Genomic DNA, 20402 nt, shown 5'->3' with positions numbered 1-20402 from the left:
GACGGGCATGACGTCACAGCTTCTACTTTTGCTCCAAGGCTATGTCGGATGAACAAAGCGCACCCGGAAGAAGTTCCCACAGCATGGCTCACTATAACACAGTATCGAGCTAAGAATTGACGCACCATGCCCCCGGTTTCGTCGTCGCCCTCAACTTTTGTCTCCTGTACTGCTAGAATGTCTAGGTCATGTTCGGTAACTAGTCTATAGAGTTGACTTTGCTTCCTCCTTGAGGCAAGCCCACGTACGTTTAAAGTGGCCACACGAAATGACCTATCCATAGACATCATTGCGAGGCGGTGAGAACCCGGGGGCATGACGCTCACCTCACTACTGCGCTTTTTTTCTGGGTGCCTTGACACGGTGCAGACCTCAGGGAGGCAAAGGCGGCGTTTCCGCCGTCTTGCGCTCCGTCGAAGTGTTCGGCCGAAGCCGATGGGAAAGACGCCGCACGGGAGTCGTTTTCGCAGGCGGCTCATCCGTTGCGAGGGCGCTGGGCCCCTTCTCCTTTTCGCCTGCTTCGTGGGGCCGCTTTGCGGTCGCACTGGCACTGTCGCTATCGATGCCTGTCATCGGCACTGCCTCGGGAGTAGACTCTACAGCTCCGCTGGAAAAAGTGTGGCCGGTACTACTTGGAGCAGCTTTCCTACTCCGGTCCTCCACGGCTTCATGCAGAAGCCCGGCGTCGGGCTTCCCTGGAGCTTCAAGGAGGACGTCCTGTGGAGTGTTCGGGGTACCCTCTTGAGTAGTCGGGTTTTGGCACACTCCTGCTGTTTCTTCGGAGTCTGCCTCATCCATAAGGTGGTCCAATGCATCGTTTGCCTGGACTGGTCCGGTCACGCTGGCGTACGTCTTTGGGCAATCCGCGTCCTCATGGCCGAAACGGCGACAACGACTGCAGCGAGGTACTTTGCAGTCCCGACGTATGTGCCCGGTGCTCTTGCAGCGCAGACAGAGCGGAGCGCGGCCTGGAACAACGACGAGAGTCAGCTCTCCGGCTATCTTGAGCTGGTGGGGAATGTCGTCGACTTTGACGTCGCCATGCAATTGCAGTCCAACTGAGCGAGTCGTCGAGCCCTTTTCAGTGACGCCTTGCACACGCCACTTCTCCCGCGTCACCTCCAGCACTTTCCCGTAGGGTGTCAGGGCCACACGAATGTCTTCGTCGGTCACGCCGTGCAGCAACCAGTGTAGCTTTAAGCGTACCTCTCGGTTGTTTGGATCGATGAGCAAACATGGGCGATCTTTTACCTTCACGTTGACAGCGGTGAGCAATTTCTGAGCGGCGTCAGCACTCGTCATTGTTACAGCCCACACGTGGTTCATCTGATACGCCCCCAACGCCAAAACGTCGGGGAGCGCACCTAGATTGGCCAAAGTGTCCCGGTAGTCTTCGACACGGTAGGGCCGAGCTCTTGGGTCGCCGTGCATGAAAACGGTGTTCGCGACGATGCGTCCGGATGGCAGATTGGGCAGAATAACCTGATAATCTTCGGCAGTAGAAGCAAAAAACCTGTTACCGCGGCCCGCCTGGGCCGCCGAAACCGCTCCATGGGAGCAAGCCATCCCGCGTCCGCTTCGCTTGAAAGCCGGAGGTGGAATGACTGAGCCACGAGTTCGATGCTTCAAAGCGGTACAAAAGCGCCTCTAGTGAACGCGGTGTTGCCTTGGAAACGAGCTGTTTCTAAGGCACAGGCGTGCGTCGCTTGCTCAGGCGCACATTTCGTTGTCGCGCCGAACGCTGCGTTTCTCGACGCTCACCGCGTCCGATGCGGGGCGCGTAGTCGCTGCGCCGTAGCCCATTGTCTTACACCCCTTGGCGGGTCGACGGGAACGCTATCGCGTTCCACTCTTGAAGGCGAAGCTTAAGCGTCCTCTAATTTTTTGGGGCTCCGGTGGGCCCTTTATACAGTTCTGACCCTGCTTTACTGCTACTTCTTGGTGTATCCTATGTAGTCATCTACAAGTAACGTTGTTTCTTTTTTCCCCAGTGTGACAGGAACGTTAATTACCCCGTCATTCGTTCCCTCCGGCGCCCGTTCAGAAGTGTGTTCGTTGCAGACGCGTCGCGTATCGCGTAAACCCGAAGAAATCGACAGGGAGTTTCAGCCACGTCAAGCTAAACCTCCGTCTTATTTGACGCGCGTGCTCGGGAATCGCAGAAACCCGAGCCCGAGATCATCGCTAAGTATGGACAGCTGGGCTAGTCGGTTATGATTAGCATTGTGAAAACACAGTTCCAGCGCACAATTGAACGAGGACGAGGAGTTCGTGTTGTCTTTCTCTCCTCGTCCTTGTTCAGTTGTGCGCTGGAACGATGTTTCACAATGTTTCACCGAGATCATCGACAGGCATCGCGCTCACCTCTCGACGCTGCTGAGGCAGTTGGTGCCGTGCGATCCGGCCACGGCGTACAGGAGTCCGTCGAGCACGGCGAGCCCGAGCCTGTGCCGGGGCACGCCCATGGGGCAGCGCTCGCCCCAGCAGTTGCGCGCCGGGTCGAAGCAGTGGACCACGGCCACGTCCTCTCCCAGCTCGGGCGGCGGCCGCAGCACGCGACCGCCGACCACGTAGAGCAGGCCCGCGAGGAAGGCGCCTCCCGGACCGCTCCTCTCCAGGGGCAGCGGCGGCAGCGCGCTCCACGAGCCGGACTCGACGCTGAAGCAGTCCACACTGCTCAGCGAGCGGCGCAGGTAGCCGCCGGCCACGTACAGCAGCGACGGGACGCTGGGGCATCGCTCGTCGCAGCAGCTGCAGCCGCGGTGCAGCGTCAGGTCCTGCAAGCGAGCGCGGGTCTTATGGTTCCTGACCAAATATATATAGATGGGCTCGTGGGGTGCGGAAAGGCAGGCCTGCAGATACGGGCGCAACTGCAATGAGACGGACAACGAAAATTCCGGCAGAACCAGTCACGCGACGACTGTCGACGTTGTTGAGAACAATATAAGAAAACACAGACACACGCACGTGTGTGTTCCTTTTCTACGTCCTGTGTGTTCACAGCGCTCTAAGTTTTCCTAGTAATGCGTTACCAACTAGCCCACCTATCCATTCTTCTGTAGTGAGAGTATTAGAGCAATGTAGCGACGCCACCGTATCGCCACCGCTCGGAACGCCCCCTTGTGTGAGGCGTCTGCTGCAGCTGGGCTCCTCTCTCGCGCTTCCCTCTGTGGACACGATGCCCCCTCCTCTTGCGTGGCCTCCCATACACTGAACCAGTATAGCATCCAGGTGTGTGCATGACGCCGAGAAAAAATGGATCTGATGGATGCCGTTTACGGAACTGCGGTGTCTTTTTTTCATGCAGAGCTATTAATTTATAAAATTCGTGCGTCTATCTTTTTCTAACTTTCGAATTTTGAAAATCTCTTTCACAAAATTCAGGCCATAAATCGAAATTTCGCTTCCAACAGACACTAGAATTTAACCTTGTCTCTCAAATGGAACAAATTTAATTAAAATCAGTCCAAGGGTTGTCTCAAAAAAGCGTTTTTGTGTTTGACATGTATTTGAATAGGCCGCGTCGGAGTTGGGCTCGAGCTCAAGCTTCCTCTTAAGGGTTATTGCGGAGTTTGATCATGGCCGCTGCTCCGCAATATCTTATTCTACGCCTTATTTAACTCATATTGTGGTTATATAGTTCCGAGGATCTGCCACCGTCGCGGCGAGCCGTCATTCGAGGAAATAATGAAGCAAAAGGATAAGTTAAACGCAACTGGTGTTTTCTCCAGCCGCAACTCGTTTCTCGTGCATACAGACCAGCTGACTAGGAACCGGATCCCGTTCTTGGTCCCTGGATCAGTCTAAACAAAAGAGGTTGAACTAGCGAAGCAACAGCAATGCGCGTGACCATTGAATAGGTGGTGACAACTGAATGCATCTCGAGTTAATCGCGCGGGCACCGAATCTATGAGAAAACTGGCCTTCACACCCCAGGGGATGCCGATAACTAGCGTCATCCAAAATGAGTGAAAAGGGCAGCAAAACGTTGACCGCCAAAGGCTGTGAAGTCTCAACATTGATTTGGCGGAGCTTTGGGAATGTGTGTGAGGAGTGGTGGCATGGGCGGGGAGGGGGGGAAGTATGCCGCCTAAATTCGGGGGGGGGGGGGGGGGGCACGGGTACGTGCCTGATCGTCGCATGTATTGCACTACACATTTATACGGGGATTTAGAGGGGAATTTCACTTACTTCATTATATTCATCGTTTCGTTTTGCCCCGTTTCGTTATAACGAGGTTGGACTGTAGCCCGATCGAATTGCCCCCTGACCGCAAAATTAACGAATACAGCGTTTCTAAAGCATACCTTATCAGCCTAGAAGCTATACATTTTGACAGTTGTTTTCCTTTAATCGCGACGGGAGAAGCAAGAGTTCTCGAAACTTGCATGATATGTTCCGTGTTCAATTGGCCGAATGAGCCAAAATTACTTCGTTATATTAATGTTCGCATGTACTGCACTACAATTTGTATGGGCATTTCAAGGGGAATTTCACTTCGTTATATTCATTGTTTCGTTTTGTCCCGCTTCGTTATAACGAGGTTGGACTGTAGCCCGATCAAATCGCCCGCTGACCGCGAAATTAACGAAGACAGCGTTTCTAAAGCATACCTTAACAGCCTAGAAGCTAAACATTTTGACATTTGTTCGCCCCCTTCAATCACGGCGGGCAAAGCGAGAGGTCTCCTGCGCGCCCTCACCCGTACGACGTCCGCGAGGTAGTCCGCGCAGCCGGGCCTGTCCCTCAGCAGGGCACACTGGGCCAGCTGGCGGCGCAGGAAGCTGGGCGCGAGCCGGTGGCAGCGCACGGCCTTCCTGAGGGCGCTCTCGAGGTCGCCCGCGCGCCGGCGTTCGTCGTGGCGCACCCATCGCACCAGCGCCTCGTACACCTCGGTCTCACTGCGCACGTTGAGGCCGTCCCTGCGCAGCAACTCGAAGAGCCGGCACCACGGCAGGGACAGGAACTCGTCCAGACGGCACACCTGCGTGGTGCGAATGACGAGGGGGCGGGGGACGGATAGAGGGCGACGTGTATGCTAAATCACGTGCACGCGATTTTGAACGGTGACAAGCGACAGGGTTGGTCGTCGCGCCATAAAAGAAGCACGGTGGCACACAAGGATTTTATGTGGGGAATGAAGCTTATTGTTTGTGCATCTAGCTAAGGTTGGGCCTGTTGGTGTTCCATTAGAACGTGTATAACGTTGCGCGTAAAAGACGCGAACAAGAGTCTCTATTTCCGTTCCGTGCTCTTGTCCGTTTCTTTCGGCGTAGCGTTACACGTTTTGTTCGTGCACTTGAAATCCTTGAATAGCATTGAATTAGGGAAGACAAAAAAAAACGTATTAAAAAAACGTATTCAAGGGCCCTTGAGTCTAATTAGGAATAAATGCGCTCCTTTGTCTTCCTTGAAAACTGGGGTTTGGGGTGACTTCTAAAAATTCAAGGTAACTCCGCATAGGTGCTATCCCGTGGATACCCTCTCTAGGAAGACGAACCAATGTATTCTCTTTTGGGAGTTTCGCTGAGCGACTTCAGTCTCGAATTCCCACAGCCACTAACGACTGGCTTGTTTCAATTGACATTGCCTTCGTGGTGCTATAGACGAAGCCAGATCAAGCGACCAAGCCGTACCACCATTTTTGTTGTTTTTGCTAGCTGGTCGACATTGCCGTCATCGCGGCTCCGTTTTCGAGGCCTGAGCTCTATAAATGCCTGGAGGAAAGTAAGCTTTAACCATTTCACTTTAACGTGACGAACATCCTTGAGTGAAGCCGGACTCTATTGACCCTCATCGAGCGAACTTTGATGTCAACAAGGCGATTGACATCGCTACAATGGGAAAGCCAACTTCGAAAAGCCACTTGACGAGCTTGAATCGTTCGTGCAATTCAGTGGCTGCTTAGCTGTAAAGAATGGCAGCTAAGTAGGAGGAGATGTGAATACTTATATTTATGTGTATGACTGAAGTTCGTTTCTAACAACGCAAAAAAACTTTGTTCTTCTTCGTTCACGGGCATGTGCTGTCCTTGCAGTTCACTAGTGGGATCAAGAGCAAAATGAAGCCGTCACTTCGTCACATGAGAGGAGCTGCTTCAATCCTTTCGGCTATAAGCCATTCGGTCTCGGCGAGGATGTCGACTGAGACAGCCTTGGTTCATTAAGATAGCGTACGGGGGTTTACCGGCCGGTTGCCTGCTCCTAAGCTAGCGCATTACGTCACGCTCGTGGTTGAAAGGCTCATACGCCACCATCACCGTGGGCGGCGCTGGCTAACACTCTCAGTGTTCGATCTAGTACACGTAGTCATAAGCCTATGTTATGCTCAATGCAGGACGAACGCCTCTCTCAGCGATTACTTGTGTCATGCGCCAGCTAAGCTCATTTTTATGCCTACAAATTTCTTAAGTTTTCATTACACCACCTGATTCCCCTGCCCTCTTCAACTGTGCTACCCTTCCCATGGCACTAATTCCGCAACTCTAACAGACCACTGGTTATTTGCCCCGGGAATTACGTGGCTTGCTCAGCTCCATTGGTTTCCTCTTAATCTCAACTAGAATATCTGGTACCCCCTGTATGCTCTCTAATCAACAGCGCTGTCTTCCTGTCCGGAAGCAGGATCGGCATGCGTTGAGCGTATGCTATGTTAGTATGCGGCGTGGACACCCACCATGGAGAAGTGCTGCTCGGCGAAGCGCTCAGCGCGGTCTTGCAGGTCGCGTATGTGGTGCTGCTGGCAGAACTCGGCGATTCCGATGCAGTTCGAAGGGTCCAGCTGGCGCTCGAGGAATCTGCAGCAGGCGTTTGTTATGCGTTGCACCTAAAACGGTGCCGCTCGGAGAATCACTTCCACTGTTCCCCGCCACACGGGAAAGAGAGAGAGAACAAACATGAATGCGCTCGGCTAACGACACCTTCTGCGTACTGTACAGCTTCAACTTGGTCTGTATATAGACTTTTCCAACGAGAGTTTCCGGGGCGTCGCCAGAATGGCCTTTGGACTGTTGTGATTATGCTTGAGCCACCCGCAAGAACACCCTAGACGCTGCATACAACGCATGCCTTTAACTGTAGCCCCGCGCAACAGCCCAAAACCGGTGCTCTCTCAACCCGATGGAAACGTCTATAGACTCTAGTCCATTCGGCATGTGGTCGACGTTGGCGACCACTTTAACCATCCTGGTGCGTCGAAAGTTAGGAGTTGCGTTAGTCAAGAGTATAGTCAGCGACTGGTGCAGCGGAAAGTGGAACATGGTGCACTGTATGGAATAGTAAAACATGTGCACATGCGCCGGCAAAACACCTTGTCCTATAGTCACTGACATCAATTTGTAGGAAATGCAACACATAGGCAGCCCCCGAAAAAACCGTGATGCGCCTGCTGTTTACCTCTCCGCGCTTAAGAAAACGACTCACCCCCACAGTGCCTTGCGCGCGGTGGAAAACGGCACGCTTAGTACGAAGACGGCACGCTTAGAGTACGAGCACGTTAAAGAAAAGGAAAAAGAAGACGTGCTTTTGTGCTGGCCTTCATCCTGCGCGTCCTTCTCGAGTACAACGCGGTGCTGCTACTTGCCGCAATAAAGACCCTGTGCTTTGTGACCTACGACAGTGGCAACAACGAACACGCCACCTTCACGCACCACACGCACGAGCATCATAGGGATGAAGATGGATTATAGCACAAAGGGGCCGTTTGAAAAGGGATTAGGAGAGAGATGCTGCCGGCTCTCATTTGTGATCGGCCAACGCGAGCTGTGGCCTTCGCAGCGCTGCACGCATCTTGCGAGACGAGGACTTGGCGCAAGCTGCTCCTTTGGTGATGGCTGCAAGTTAAATATCTGCGGCGTACAACGCAGAACGCGTCTATACGTCTTTCTTTTTTTTCTTTTTCTGCCTGGTAACTGGAGCGTTGGCTACACTCTTTCAGACCCCGCGCATTGCTAATGCAAGATGGCGTCCCTGAGAGATATACAGGTTACTAGATGCTTAAATCTATGTACCAGTTGGCTCAGCAATCTAGACGAGCATAGAGAGGACAGGCAGTGAAAAATGCAGCAGCAAAAGTCCGTTTCCCCTCGAGGCATCCTTTGCGTGTACACTTCTAATTTCGCTCCATATAAGTCCCGCTAAGTAAGTTCCACTAAGTGAGTGGAACGAAATGAATAGCATTATGTAGTAGCAGTAGCAAGGACGTCCACACACACAAATAAAGTAAAAAGTACACGTAGATTCCGCTTAATATGTGGAACAAGTTTTCAAATATGTTCCCCTTACGGAACCCACGTGGAACAAGTTTAAGTGTACATACGTAGGCGGTCGCTGCGCAGGCGCACATTTCAAAAGATCGATCGAAGCTGAACTGCTCGTTTCGTTATATCTCGTTCTTGCTCGCTTTACAGAGCTTTTGGTACCTCTCACGACATTGCAAGCCGTAGGGAACATTCTGCAGGTGGAGTGTTTAAGCATGACCTCAGAGATCGGGCAGGTGACAAGTGTTGCGATCTCGGAAGCAAGGGTTAGAGCCCAGGGCTGCACAACATGCCAGTGCGGGCCAAAATCAACCTCTCTCGGGAGCCACACCGGACGCACTTTTGTGAGAACCGTTGAATGTTTTGATCGCGGAAAAGGAGGCGAGTCTTTTGGTGTCATCGCACTCGTTGCTGTCCTCAGCAAGTCTTGTAACGGTCGTGTCGGTCATTAAAAAATTATAATAATAGAATGATGCTGTTTTGCAGATTCGTAACAAAGAACGTCTGCAGCTCACACATGCAGGTGCTTACGAAGAGAGACGCCAGTTTAGCGCCCCGATTAGAGACGATTCCGTATTTGTTCCCTTCGAAGTTCTTATAAAGACGAATGAGGGGCTGCTTTCGGTTCGTGTCTTCTACAGCTTCGGTGAACACAGCAGGTTGGTGCCTGCTGTGTTCCAAATTCGCGTTCATGCGTATACAGATACGGGGTGGGAATCGTTAAGGTTTAAGAAACTTTTAAAAACCGCATGTGGCAGATGGCATAATTCTTGTTCTTGAGCTGGATTACTTAGAACAGGCGGACATTACCAGCATGGTAAATCGAAACACATGTTTAGGTAATTCACAAAAATCCCCCAATTAACTTCTTAATTACTTTACGGCACATATGGAAGTTTACGAATTGTAGCCGGTGAGTTTGCAAGACGCATCCACTTGAAGTGAGTTGCCAGGAGGACAGACTTGGCATGCAGTTCAGACTTGGCATTGCGAAATTTCCAGTACACTCGTCAGTGTCAGTTTATGCATGTTATAGTGACGAAGAACTTCAGTTTCTTTTTTCGGTGACCCTGTGGTCCGCATACTTTTGCTCACGGGTGTACATGTTGTGCAGCCCCTCCCCCCTCTGTAGCGACTAAGTACGACAGTCTGCCACCCATCGTTGAGGCGCCTTCTGCGCATGCGCATTTGACGCCTCGCGCGAGGATGGCACGTGTGCGTATATATATATAGCGCCCGTAAAACGCGTGCTCCCGAGTGGGCGCCCACCTGCAGCATGTTGGCGGCGAGCAGCAGCTGGCAGACGCTCTTCTCGTCCACCTCGATGCGCCCGGTGTACGCGAAGCGCACGATGAGCTCCATGGCGCGCAGCCCGACGTCCTTGATGGAGACCCGGTGCGCCTGCGACTCGCGCAGGTTGCTCGTGAACATGGCTCGGAAGTACGGAATGGCGGCGGCCAGCACCACCCTGCGCACGGCGACAGAGAGAGAGAGGAGAGAGAGAGAGATGTTGACGCCAGTATAATGTATGTGACGAGAAAGTCCTGCGTTTTTAAAATGTATACGGAGGTTACAAATTGTGCTCTTTGGCGACTGGCTCAAACTCAGAAGTCTGCATATCCATTGGCAATCTATAGAGAGTGTACATACTTATTTTTAATGAAGTTCGTAAGAAGGTTGTAGAAGGCGCCTGTGAGATTATGACCTGACACTCTTCACTTCTCTCCCCCTCTCTCTCTCTCTAACTGGACTCTTTCTTTTAAATGCTGTAACATTTATAGATTGCCCACAGAAAACCCTTTAAAATGTCTGGACTACAAACAAATCAAATTAATGGTTCACTTGTCTTTGACCAGTTATCGCTAGCTTTTGGCGACCCGTCTACAGATATGCAATACACAAAGAGGACAAGTCAGCTAGAGCAGTCTACAGAGTCTCATTAGACAGTCTGTAAAGCTTCTGAATTTTTTTTCACGAAGATTCTTGCCGCATACCTGTGCGCCTGGACTACGCCTTCGCCGGACGCGTCAATCTCGACGTCGCACAGCTTGCGGTCGCGCCACAGGGACTCGAGCGAGGACAGGGCCTCGCGAGGGTATGACGCCCACTCGGACTGGTCCTCCCGGTCCCCTGAGGACCGCGGCGGCAGCGGCGGCGGCGGCGACCTCGAGGCGTCGTCGTCGTCGCTGTCTCCGCTCCCGTCCGCACGTCGCGCCCCCACGCGGAAGCAGCGGCTGCGGCGACGCCTCGCGGCGGACCACGGCCGGCATACTCGGCTTCGTCCTCCTTCGCCGTGACCCCTGCATTCCGGACGCATGCTAGAAGACTCCCCCTCCTCCTGGTGCCGCTGGTGTCCGTCCATTGCAGCCCGCGCGCAACCGCTGGTGGCCGACGCGAGACCGCCTCGCAGGTCCGTGACTTCGTGCTCTGTACGTGAAGAACGGATATGAAGAAAACACACACACACACACAAACACACACACACACACACACGCACACGCACGCACGCACACACACACGCACGCACGCACGCACGCACGCACACACACACACACACACACACACACACACACACACACACACACACACACACACACACACACACACACACACACACACACACACTAGCAATGACGCAGCAAAAGCTACGCATTTTGCTGCGTCATTTCAGTCCGTATTTTGACGAAGGTGATGCGATCGCACAAAGTTTCGATATCACCAGGGCATTGTGCATTCTCCAGTTACAACGTTCCCCACAAGGCAAATAATTAGAGAACTAAGCAGTGAATTTTTTTCGACGATTAATAAATTTATTGGGAATTATTGCGTAAGTTACGATGTCCGCCACTGCTACAAAACTTGGCAGAAAAAAAACAACTTAATTTATTGTTTTACTTCAAATACCTTTTTTGAAAGTCTTAGCTAAGATTTAAAAGGCCATCGTCAAAGAGGCACGCGATATGCAAAGTGGTACGAACTTGCTACATATGGCTTTGAGCTGATGGATCCTAAATGCTTCTAACGAGTGACGATTGCTTCTAGTTTTGGTACACCCGACTTCTCGTTTACGACATACCATAGCGCCGCACGTCACCGTATTTCCTCAGTAGAGGTGTGGGTCGGCGTTCCACAGTCATTAAAATTGGAAAGTTCGGAGGCTCTAAAAGCACCGCGTTGTGTAACGTTCATATTTCTGGTCGTTGTGGTTATAAAAAATATGAGCCAACATTTTTAATAAAGCCGTCTCGTAGCGCAACCTTAAATTGCCTTTACTTGCTAGCCTTAATTCACTGACTGTGGGCGTCTTCGTGGACTTAGCAATATTGGTGTATCTCGTGTATCTTAAAAAACCCGATACCTCAACTAATGTATCGGAAATACAAACACCGATACCTGTATTGACGACTGTATCGAGATGCAGATACAGGATACGCGAAGAGTATCGTAAGATAGTATAAGATACGTGTGTCTTCGTTACTGCCAAGACCTTGGCGACAGACATTGGCTTCTAAGGCGAGGCTTCATGAATCCGAGTCGGACGCACCGATGCTGCGATCGGTGTGTGGACTCGGGTTACTGCGGAGGCTGCACTTTTAAAGAAGCGAAGCCTTCTTTGTGGCGTCCGACAACTTTGTGGGTGGTGAGCGGGATGGCGTCAGCGCCGGGGAGAATTTCGCGGCAACAGATTAAATACTAGAATAAAAAACCAAAGTCAAACTACCACTTTTACAAACTATCACTTTTCTTTTTATCTTTTGAATTTCGCGCCGATACCCCAGCGACGTCAGTGACGTCAGTGCCACGCGTCACGGACGTCAACCTACTTTCTCGTATTTAGGTCGTTACGGCGCAGTATACATAGACGTTCTCGAAACTTGCTCAGCCCAGTCTTTTAGGCACCTTTAGAATACCACGTGGTTCCATCTTTATCGATAAAGAAAGGTTAACTGGAGCCGAGAGGCTGACGTCACAAAATCTGTCGCGTAACGGCCAGTTGGTATGGAAAGTTCGAGGCGGCGGCGCCACCCGTCTTTAGTGCTCACGTTTTTTTTTCTTTTTCTGACTTACAAAGTTTGCTTTCGCGGAAACGGTCGCCTTCTTTTGTTCGTTTGGTGCGAGTTTAGTTTAGTACGAGTTTGTACGAGTTTAGTTTAGTACTGATGGCGCTCAATTAACTTTTTTTTTCTCGTTAGCGTGTCCCTTTAAACTCCGTAATTTGATTAAATAAAGGTGGCTGCGCAGTTACGTATACGCGCATCCCGTCAGGGCTGCACTCGTGGAGGGAGGAGGAGAGGGAGGCCGAGGGCGGACTCGAGCAGTTTGATAAGAGAGCTGTTTCCTATCTAGCCGGGCGCGCGCGTGCCGATAAGAGCGAAAGTGCGAAAAGCTACGGAATGCCGTTCTTGTCTCCGGGGGGCGGAGGGGGAAGGGAGGGGGAAGGGAGGGGGGGTGCGATAAGTGACTTTGCGAATATTACCCCCATGGAAGCTACGCTCCGCTATCTCGTGTACTACCTAACTGCCAACGCGCGCGCGCACGCACGCGCACGAAGTACATAAGCCGGAAAGACGTTCGCATTCTCTTGTCGTGTGACCAAAGCTGACGGAAATGGGGCGAGAATAAATCCGTATGTGATTATTATTATCAACATTATAATAATATTAATCATCATCATATTATTATCGTTATCGTTATTATTATTATTATTATTATTATTATTATTATTATTATTATTATTATTATTATTATTATTATTATTATTATTAAAAGTAACAAGCCAAGGCAGGCTCACAGCTATTCGATTTAAAGGGGTACGTGGTATTGTCGACTATTCATTTTTTTTTCTTTTCGTTAAGTGAAGGTCCTTCCCCTCTAAATCCAGAAAAAAAATATAGTGACGAGCCTGGGAGTACCGCGTAAATAGTTCGATACAATCATCATCAGCCTGGTTACTGGTAGCCTGGTAGCCTGCACAATAGTTATTGTGCAGTCAGTTTCGGTTTCATTTCTACTGTGTATTGTGACGTCGTGACGCAGTATGTGATGGCGTGGGAGCAGGGCATTGCGTGTAGGAGGCGGGCACTCCAGCTCGGTGGAATTATAATGTTTTCAATCAATCAATCAATCAATCAATCAATCAATCAATCAATCAATCAATCAAATTTGCAAAGTTTTGACACTCACCCCGGCTCGTCCGCTATATGCTGCCACATCGGCTGTGGCAAGGAACGAGTAGCAGCGTAACGAACGACCCAGCGAGCCGGAGGATAGGATAGGATAGGACTAAACTTTATTTGTCCAACGGTTGTTGATGTTGGTGCCCGGGGCTAGGCTGCCAGGGGTCCATCGCGAGTGTGGATACATCGCTCTCGAGTGAGTGATCTGAACCACTGATTTGTGAGTGGGTTTTCTTCTATTTTCTTTTTCGATACCTTCGTAAACGCAACGATTTCGCTCTCCGCTTGAGATGTATCTGCGGACGCAATTCACAGAACTGCGATACCTGTTCTTGGTGACCCGCCGTGGTTGTTCAGTGGCTGTGGTGTTGGGCTGCTGAGCACGAGGTCGCGGGATCGAATCCCGGCCACGGCGGCCGCATTTCGATGGGGGCGAAATGCGAAAACACCCGTGTGCTTAGATTTAGGCGCACGTTAAAGAACCCCAGGTGGTCAAAATTTCCGGAGCCCTCCACTACGGCGTGCCTCATAATCAGAAAGTGGTTTTGGCACGTAAAACCCCAAATATTATTACGTTCTTGGTGCAGAATTGCAGGTTCGTGATGTTTGTGCTTGAATTTCTTTTTTTTTCTGCTTCTACATTTTCGACAATATTCTTTTTTTTTAAATCTAAGATGCCATAAATAAAAATTCCGCTTCCAAAGGACGGTGCATACAAGTCAACGTTTTTCTCTGTAGTTCAGCAAATTTCGTTAGAGTCGGGTCGGCCTACATTTAATGAAAGCAGATTTTCCGGCGTTTTGCATGTATTTGAACACGGAAATTGGAGTAGGCTCCGAGCGATAAGATTCCTCTCAAGGCTCTTCATAATGATATGATTGCGAAAGAGTTTGATTGTTTGCGTAAGGAAGACGATGAGCTGTAGTGTCTTCGGAATCTTTACAATATCGTATCGAGTGGATCCAGTGGGTAACGATGACGAAATTTAGGGTGGGGACGTATGCGTCAAAGAGTGCTAATCTGAAATGCTTTCATGCGCCGCATTTGAGCCACGTGGTTTCTATTGTTTCGAACCGAGACATCGAAGAATGGCGTGTGAATATTTCTGAAGGTTCATTTCTTAGATGCCTGCTTGTAGACCGTCGTGGTATAACAGCGAAATCGCAGGTAGCACGGCTTCACTACGTAAGCGAGGTTTCTCGGCGGGAACGGTCTCTTCCACAGACCGTCTTCGGCCCTGACCTCGTCGCTGACGTCATTAAAGCGGTGTAGCACGACGGATCAGACACGTAATAGCCACGTGACCCAACCTAAAGAGCTCCCTGACCGGTGCGCCTGGAAAGAGCGCTCTCGGGTTTACGCGCAAATAACTGACGACTTACACACGGTTATATCGTCAAGTGCCCGAGGTTTGGCAGTCGGTATTTCGTTGGTTTCTGGAATGGCATAACTTGTCATTGAAGACGACCGACCAGCAATGCGGTTGTGTTGTCTACCATAGGCATAGCTAAACCTCCTCACGTAGCAATTATAAAGTGTGATAACGATGGCCCTTCGCGTGCCTCTAGACAGTATATTATAATATGAACATGGTTTCACCGTCAAATGTATACAGCAGCTAAGGAAGAGCCTGTAATCACAAGGCCTTGCACTTATTGCTGCCTCCAATTTCTACCGTTCTGGTTTAAGCAACTTGCCTGAAGTCTGTATAGACCACACGCAGGGTAGCAAACCGGATGTTTCCGTTTTGGCTAACGCTCCTTTCCAGTCTCTTCTCACACACTTGACTGACATGAGTGACTTAATGTGCCGTGAACAAGCTGTGTACGCTTTTTAGGTTTATAGACCACAGTAGACCGACAGAAAGAAACTTGTCAGCGACTTCTGAACAGACTATGTACAGAATGATAGAGCCAGTCTGTATACTTCTACAGTCACCGAGGACTGGCCTGTACAGCACTTGATACTTTAATTAAAGAGAAGGTAAATTTAAGGGTACACAAGGAGTGTGTGCAGATCCTGTGGAAAGGCGAGGACAACGCAAACAGATGTGCCCGCAGAAAATCTATCGATCCCATAAGCAAATTCTTTTTCTTTCTTCTTTTTTTGTTTACATTAGGGGGCCCTAAATGCCCTGGTCTGGTTACGCTTGCTTTACAAAGACTTACCGTAACCCGCGGGCGATCACGAAGAATCCCCTGGTCCCGGCGTCTTCCCGCGTCCGGTCACATTCAGTGACGGGCGCTGTTCCGTCCGAAGCCTTCCGTTCGCACAATCCTCGACGTTTTCCCCGACGGGGTTTCCGAGCCTTTCTCCGAAGCTTCCGTCGTCTCCCACTCGCTGCGACGTCGGGGTTTCGCCCTTATCGTCGCGGGTGAGAGACGCCAGCCCCCTGACGCGCGAGATAACGTCGTCGCCTAGCGGCGGCGGCGGCGGCGAGGAGAGCGCCCCTCGTGGTCCAGGCCGATGCGTCAAGGACCGCCGCACCGTAGCCCCGTAGCCCCGCGTGTGTCGACGCTTCGCGACAGCTCTATAGACCGCCGTTGAATCATCCCCGGCCTTTTGGATTACGCGCTAAACCACCTAGCTGGGCTCATCTCGGCCATCGGCCCGAGCTGCTTTGCATTTTCTCTTTCCCACCGGCGCAGCTACGTACTATTTCCGTCCGCCCTCGAGTCGTCCCTCTCTGCGAAGCGCGTGGTGACATTACCCAAAATATATGCGCCAGAGGGGCCTTTTTAAATTGGTTACCCGGTGGTTATATCAACCGAGAGAAGCAAAACAAGAGACGCCTGTCTGGCAAGCTATAACGCTGTTGTGACGTAATCAAAACGCGCTGCAGGCATTCCTGGAAGAGAGATTTGGCAGAAAAGCAGCCAAGGGGACTAACTTGGAGGGGCTCTCTTTGTTAAATGCTTCAGAGGGAGTGAACTGGGCTAGTTTATGGATATTTGTGGTGTTGAAATGCGAAGACAGAACAGAGGCTAAGGCAAGTGCTTTCCCTGTTTTGGCCTTTGTTCTGTTTTTGTTTGCTTTTCAGTGTCACGAATTCAGAAAATTGGTTGATTGACTGCATTTTATCTCTAGAAGTGGCACCTCTGGTAGAAGCTATTAAGGTGTGTTTAGTCGGCTTTCTTGACTGGTAAAATCCAGTGGTCCCATAGCTGTTCAGCAATGGCCGTACAAAGCATTGGGTAACTCGGCATTATTAACACACTAGTTATCTCCTCTAAACTGACTTATCCTCAAAGTGCAGTTTGAATGCTGTTTTATGGAACTTTGTGCTCTGGTGTACTCTGAAACGGGCAGCCAAAGATGGATATAATTTGTATAAATTACAGTGCGTGGACATCTTTTACACTCCCCTCCCATTGGAAAGCAGCCAGCAATCGAACTGTCCCGGTGCTACAGAAGACTGACATGGCATGGCTTTTATGGCCACTTGATTACAAAGAGTTGTGGGTAGGTCTTTCTAGACCTAGTTGGCATAGCATGTGCAGTGTGTGGCTTACTGTTGAAGCGAAAACATCGGTGTAGAGCACATGCGATTTTTCCCCCTCTGGCGAGTGGTTGGTGGTGCTGGTACCTTTCTACACAACGGTGCAGTGCGTTGCCATTGCCTCAGCCGGTATTTACATCTAGAGCACCAGCAATGTTAGAGCCAGCCATTAGTGTTCCCTTTAAAAGTGAACTGCTGTACAGGGTGTTTCAGTGTACAAGGAAAACGTTATCGGTATTTAGTGGTAACTGCTGCAGCAATGACCTCTGGCACATCTCTCAATCATTCTTGCTAAGTAGAAGTTCTGCTTTAAAACATACTGTTTATACATATGTGCCAATATAGGAACCTACAGGTTCATGAAAATCCTGTGGAAATGGCAAAGAGGGGATGGTAGTATGATTTTTTAAAAGTTTCTCTTGAGTACAAACCTGTTGCGGGATACATATGCACTTTATTTATGATGATTTACCTTTCGATGCAGCACACATATGAACAAACAAACTAGAAACAGCGAAGACTGAAAAGCAACAATTTGTGTTTAGATCACATTGACTTTTTCAGCGACTTTGCTATTGCTGGTCATGCCTGCTTCAGAAAGTTATCTGAATAAACTTGCTTGGTGCAGGTAGTCCTCTGTTATATGGTATCTTGTGCTTCCACAACAGGGCGACTTAGATGCAATCACAATTTCTTTCTGGTATGCATTTCTTGCAGTCTTGTGTCTTGGAATTTTTGAACATCTTTGAGGCTTCTTTACGAACGGAATAAATTTCTTGTAGAACTTCACGCAACATTTGTAAAATCATAGAACGAGCCACAACTCGTTAACCTCATGAAAATTTGGGAGTTGGCAGGTATGCTTTATAGTTTGTCCTTCCTTCTACACTAAAATGAACAAAGTTTGCAGTTATAAATGTTAATGACATCTTCCCATCTGTTCTCTGCTGTACAAAGTTAATTGATCACACTGTTGTATTTCACTGTGCAGCGTCTTCAAAACGTAGCCTACTCGAGACTGAAGAATTGCGTGGTCCCTGTTGTGGCTTTCTAGAGCGCGGGAGACCCATGGTGCCACCTACTGGAGTAAGCTGGAACAACATAGTTCCTTTTGCTCATGCGCTGCCAAACGAACAGAGCTTCGTCACTCGTGGTCAAAGCCATGCCCTTTTCGAATGATTCTGCCCGATGACAGGTTACAAGAGCACGCAATTTTTTGTCGCGTGATGAGTGGCTGTGTTGTCGTGACAGGATGTGTACAGATTCAGAAGCGTTCCTGGCACTTTGCATCTATCCCAGCTCTCCCTTTCATTGGGCGGAATCATTCAAAAGAGGGAGTTTTGCAGCGTACATGGATACAACAGCGAGGGATAAAGGCTTGTCCACCGGACAGTGCATGCTCAGAAGCAACCATATCGTTTGAGCTTGTTTTGGTAGGTGGCATAAGAGTCTCAAAAGTGCGCAGCTCCCACGCTCTAGACAGCAGTGTCGTGTGCTCATAAAGGTGTGGAATGAAGAAAGCTTCATGCAATACATAGCACAAAGAAAAAGAAGAAAAGGAGGGTAAAACAGTTTTATTCATTCTTCCAATCACACCCTGCGTGCTACAGTTGAATGGGCACATGTTCGATTCTGTTGTTCATTGCATTTGATCGATCTGCAGACTCCTGGTTGATGCAGGCAGCACTGCATCAAACCTACTTTAAGACAGACTAAAACAGCGAAATGACGGCTAAAATGAAGAGCTGTAAAAAGCTACTTTGAGTATGTTCATAGCAGCTGACAACACACCTGCCAGTACAAATCATAGGCACAAAGTCTTTGTTCATAGCCTCCAAAACGCAATGTTAAGCAGCACTGAACTTGCAGTGTGTGTCTGTTCCCTCTGTGCACACGTGCTTATAGAGTCTCCAAAGTGCATACAGGCATGTGTATTTATCAGTGGTGCTGCCATCATCTTAAAACTGTGCCTGCACATTGTAAAATGGTAGCTACTTTCAAAGCACAGACAGCGATTATAGCTAACAATTAAGAGAGTGCGGCCTCAAGGAATGTGAGGCCTGGAAACAGTGCATTCACAGAAACTGGTTTGTTCAACAATTCACACCCACACAAGCCACACCTTTTCACATGCTTAGTTAAAGTAAACAGTGAACAAAGCTGAAAAGAAAGGAGAATGGCACATAAATCTATTGATGTGCTTGGCTTGGTAATATGAAATGCCAGGATGCGGCCTCAGATCAGGATGAGCAGTAAGTTTGTGGTTGCAGTACAGTGACTGCTATGCAAACCCTGCAAACTAACATAAGAGGTCTAACATGAACACGTATATTGGAATCGGGACGCTTGAGGCCAGCAACGCATACAGTACGTGAGATCACCACTACAACAGATGCGGCTACAGTACATCAATTTCCCTAAAAAGCAATATTGCGTTGCTTATCATATAGCCTTGAAAAGCCCAGTAGGCAGTCAAAAACGTGTGGAAAGCCACATTTAATTGCTAACAGCTTGAACACGAGCTGAAGGAACTGTACGTGCACAGGAAACCATATCGCCGGCAAATGTGGGTCTATGCATGTACTGGCCCTTCAAAAGTCTTGTGACATCACAGGCACTACACGTAAGCTCATGGCTATTCATAGGTAGACCAACACATGTTAAGTCACTGCCACAACATAGTAAAGGCATTTGATATAAGCATAGCTGCATTCCTGTTGAAATGGTTCATATGCATTTGTTTCATGTTTTTCGTGTAATTCATGTGGAAGTCATATAGGGTTAATATTACGCAGTCCTATTTACATCAGACGAATGCACGAAACATATGGAATCATTGATACACGAAATTTTCCTGTATAAAGGTAGTTTGCAACAGAGTTGGAGCAGAGTGTTAACTCTGCTTGTGATATGCAAGTAAAATTCAAATGTTCACGAAAAGCTTTCTGAACCCTTTGTACAAAAGCTAGTGATGCTGTTTGCATCGGTATTTAGTGTTTACATTGTGCGTTTGACACAGTGAGGAATGTGAACTGGAGAAAGGGTGTAACAGTTCAAGCTCTCCAATGCACTATACATGGTGTTGCTTAAAAAGTGTGTGACTGGAAAAGAGAATAAAGGAACTAGCGTAAACAGACACCTCACACGAGTACATAGCCTTCGCTAAGGAAAGAAAAAGAAAGGAACATATACACAGAAATTAACTTGTGTGATGATGTCCCAGTTCACTCCAAAACAGTTGTTGACACTGGTCCCACTGACATTGCGAAAGTCCAGGCAAAAAGGAAAGTCGTTTCGTTTAGTTGGCCAACAAGATGATCAGTTGCAGTTCAGTCGTTATGGTGTTGTCCCTAGGAAAGGGCATCTTTACAGGCCTGCGGGAGCTCGATTGGCTGCGTGCTCGGGCTGTCCTGCATTCAGAGAAGAAAGCAATGCCCTGTTTCACTATTTTCATTCTCTGCTGTACGTG

The 20402-nt window shown here is 49.4% G+C and overlaps 2 protein-coding genes across 2 annotated transcripts in view; both read right to left on the bottom strand.

The window, feature by feature from the left end:
• Window positions 1-15815, bottom strand: part of LOC135917338 (kelch-like ECH-associated protein 1B) — a 33873-nt gene extending 18058 nt beyond the window's left edge. The window contains exons 1-6 of the mRNA XM_065450928.1: window positions 15603-15815; window positions 10252-10684; window positions 9527-9725; window positions 6676-6825; window positions 4703-4984; window positions 2365-2777 (exon numbers count right to left, since the gene is read on the bottom strand). Of these exons, the coding sequence (XP_065307000.1) occupies window positions 2365-2777; window positions 4703-4984; window positions 6676-6825; window positions 9527-9725; window positions 10252-10619 (1412 nt within the window). The 5' untranslated portion in view covers window positions 10620-10684; window positions 15603-15815. The remainder of the gene's footprint in view (window positions 1-2364; window positions 2778-4702; window positions 4985-6675; window positions 6826-9526; window positions 9726-10251; window positions 10685-15602) is intronic.
• Window positions 15816-18487: 2672 nt separating this feature from the next.
• The window catches only part of LOC135917310 (gamma-interferon-inducible lysosomal thiol reductase-like), an 83467-nt gene continuing 81552 nt past the window's right edge, over window positions 18488-20402 (bottom strand). The window contains exon 7 of the mRNA XM_065450875.1: window positions 18488-20343. Within this exon, the coding sequence (XP_065306947.1) occupies window positions 20284-20343 (60 nt within the window). The 3' untranslated portion in view covers window positions 18488-20283. The remainder of the gene's footprint in view (window positions 20344-20402) is intronic.

Source organism: Dermacentor albipictus, chromosome 9, assembly GCF_038994185.2.
Source record: "Dermacentor albipictus isolate Rhodes 1998 colony chromosome 9, USDA_Dalb.pri_finalv2, whole genome shotgun sequence".
NCBI classification, from domain to species: Eukaryota; Metazoa; Arthropoda; class Arachnida; order Ixodida; family Ixodidae; genus Dermacentor; species Dermacentor albipictus.
This window is presented reverse-complemented; position numbering and strand designations above follow the sequence as displayed.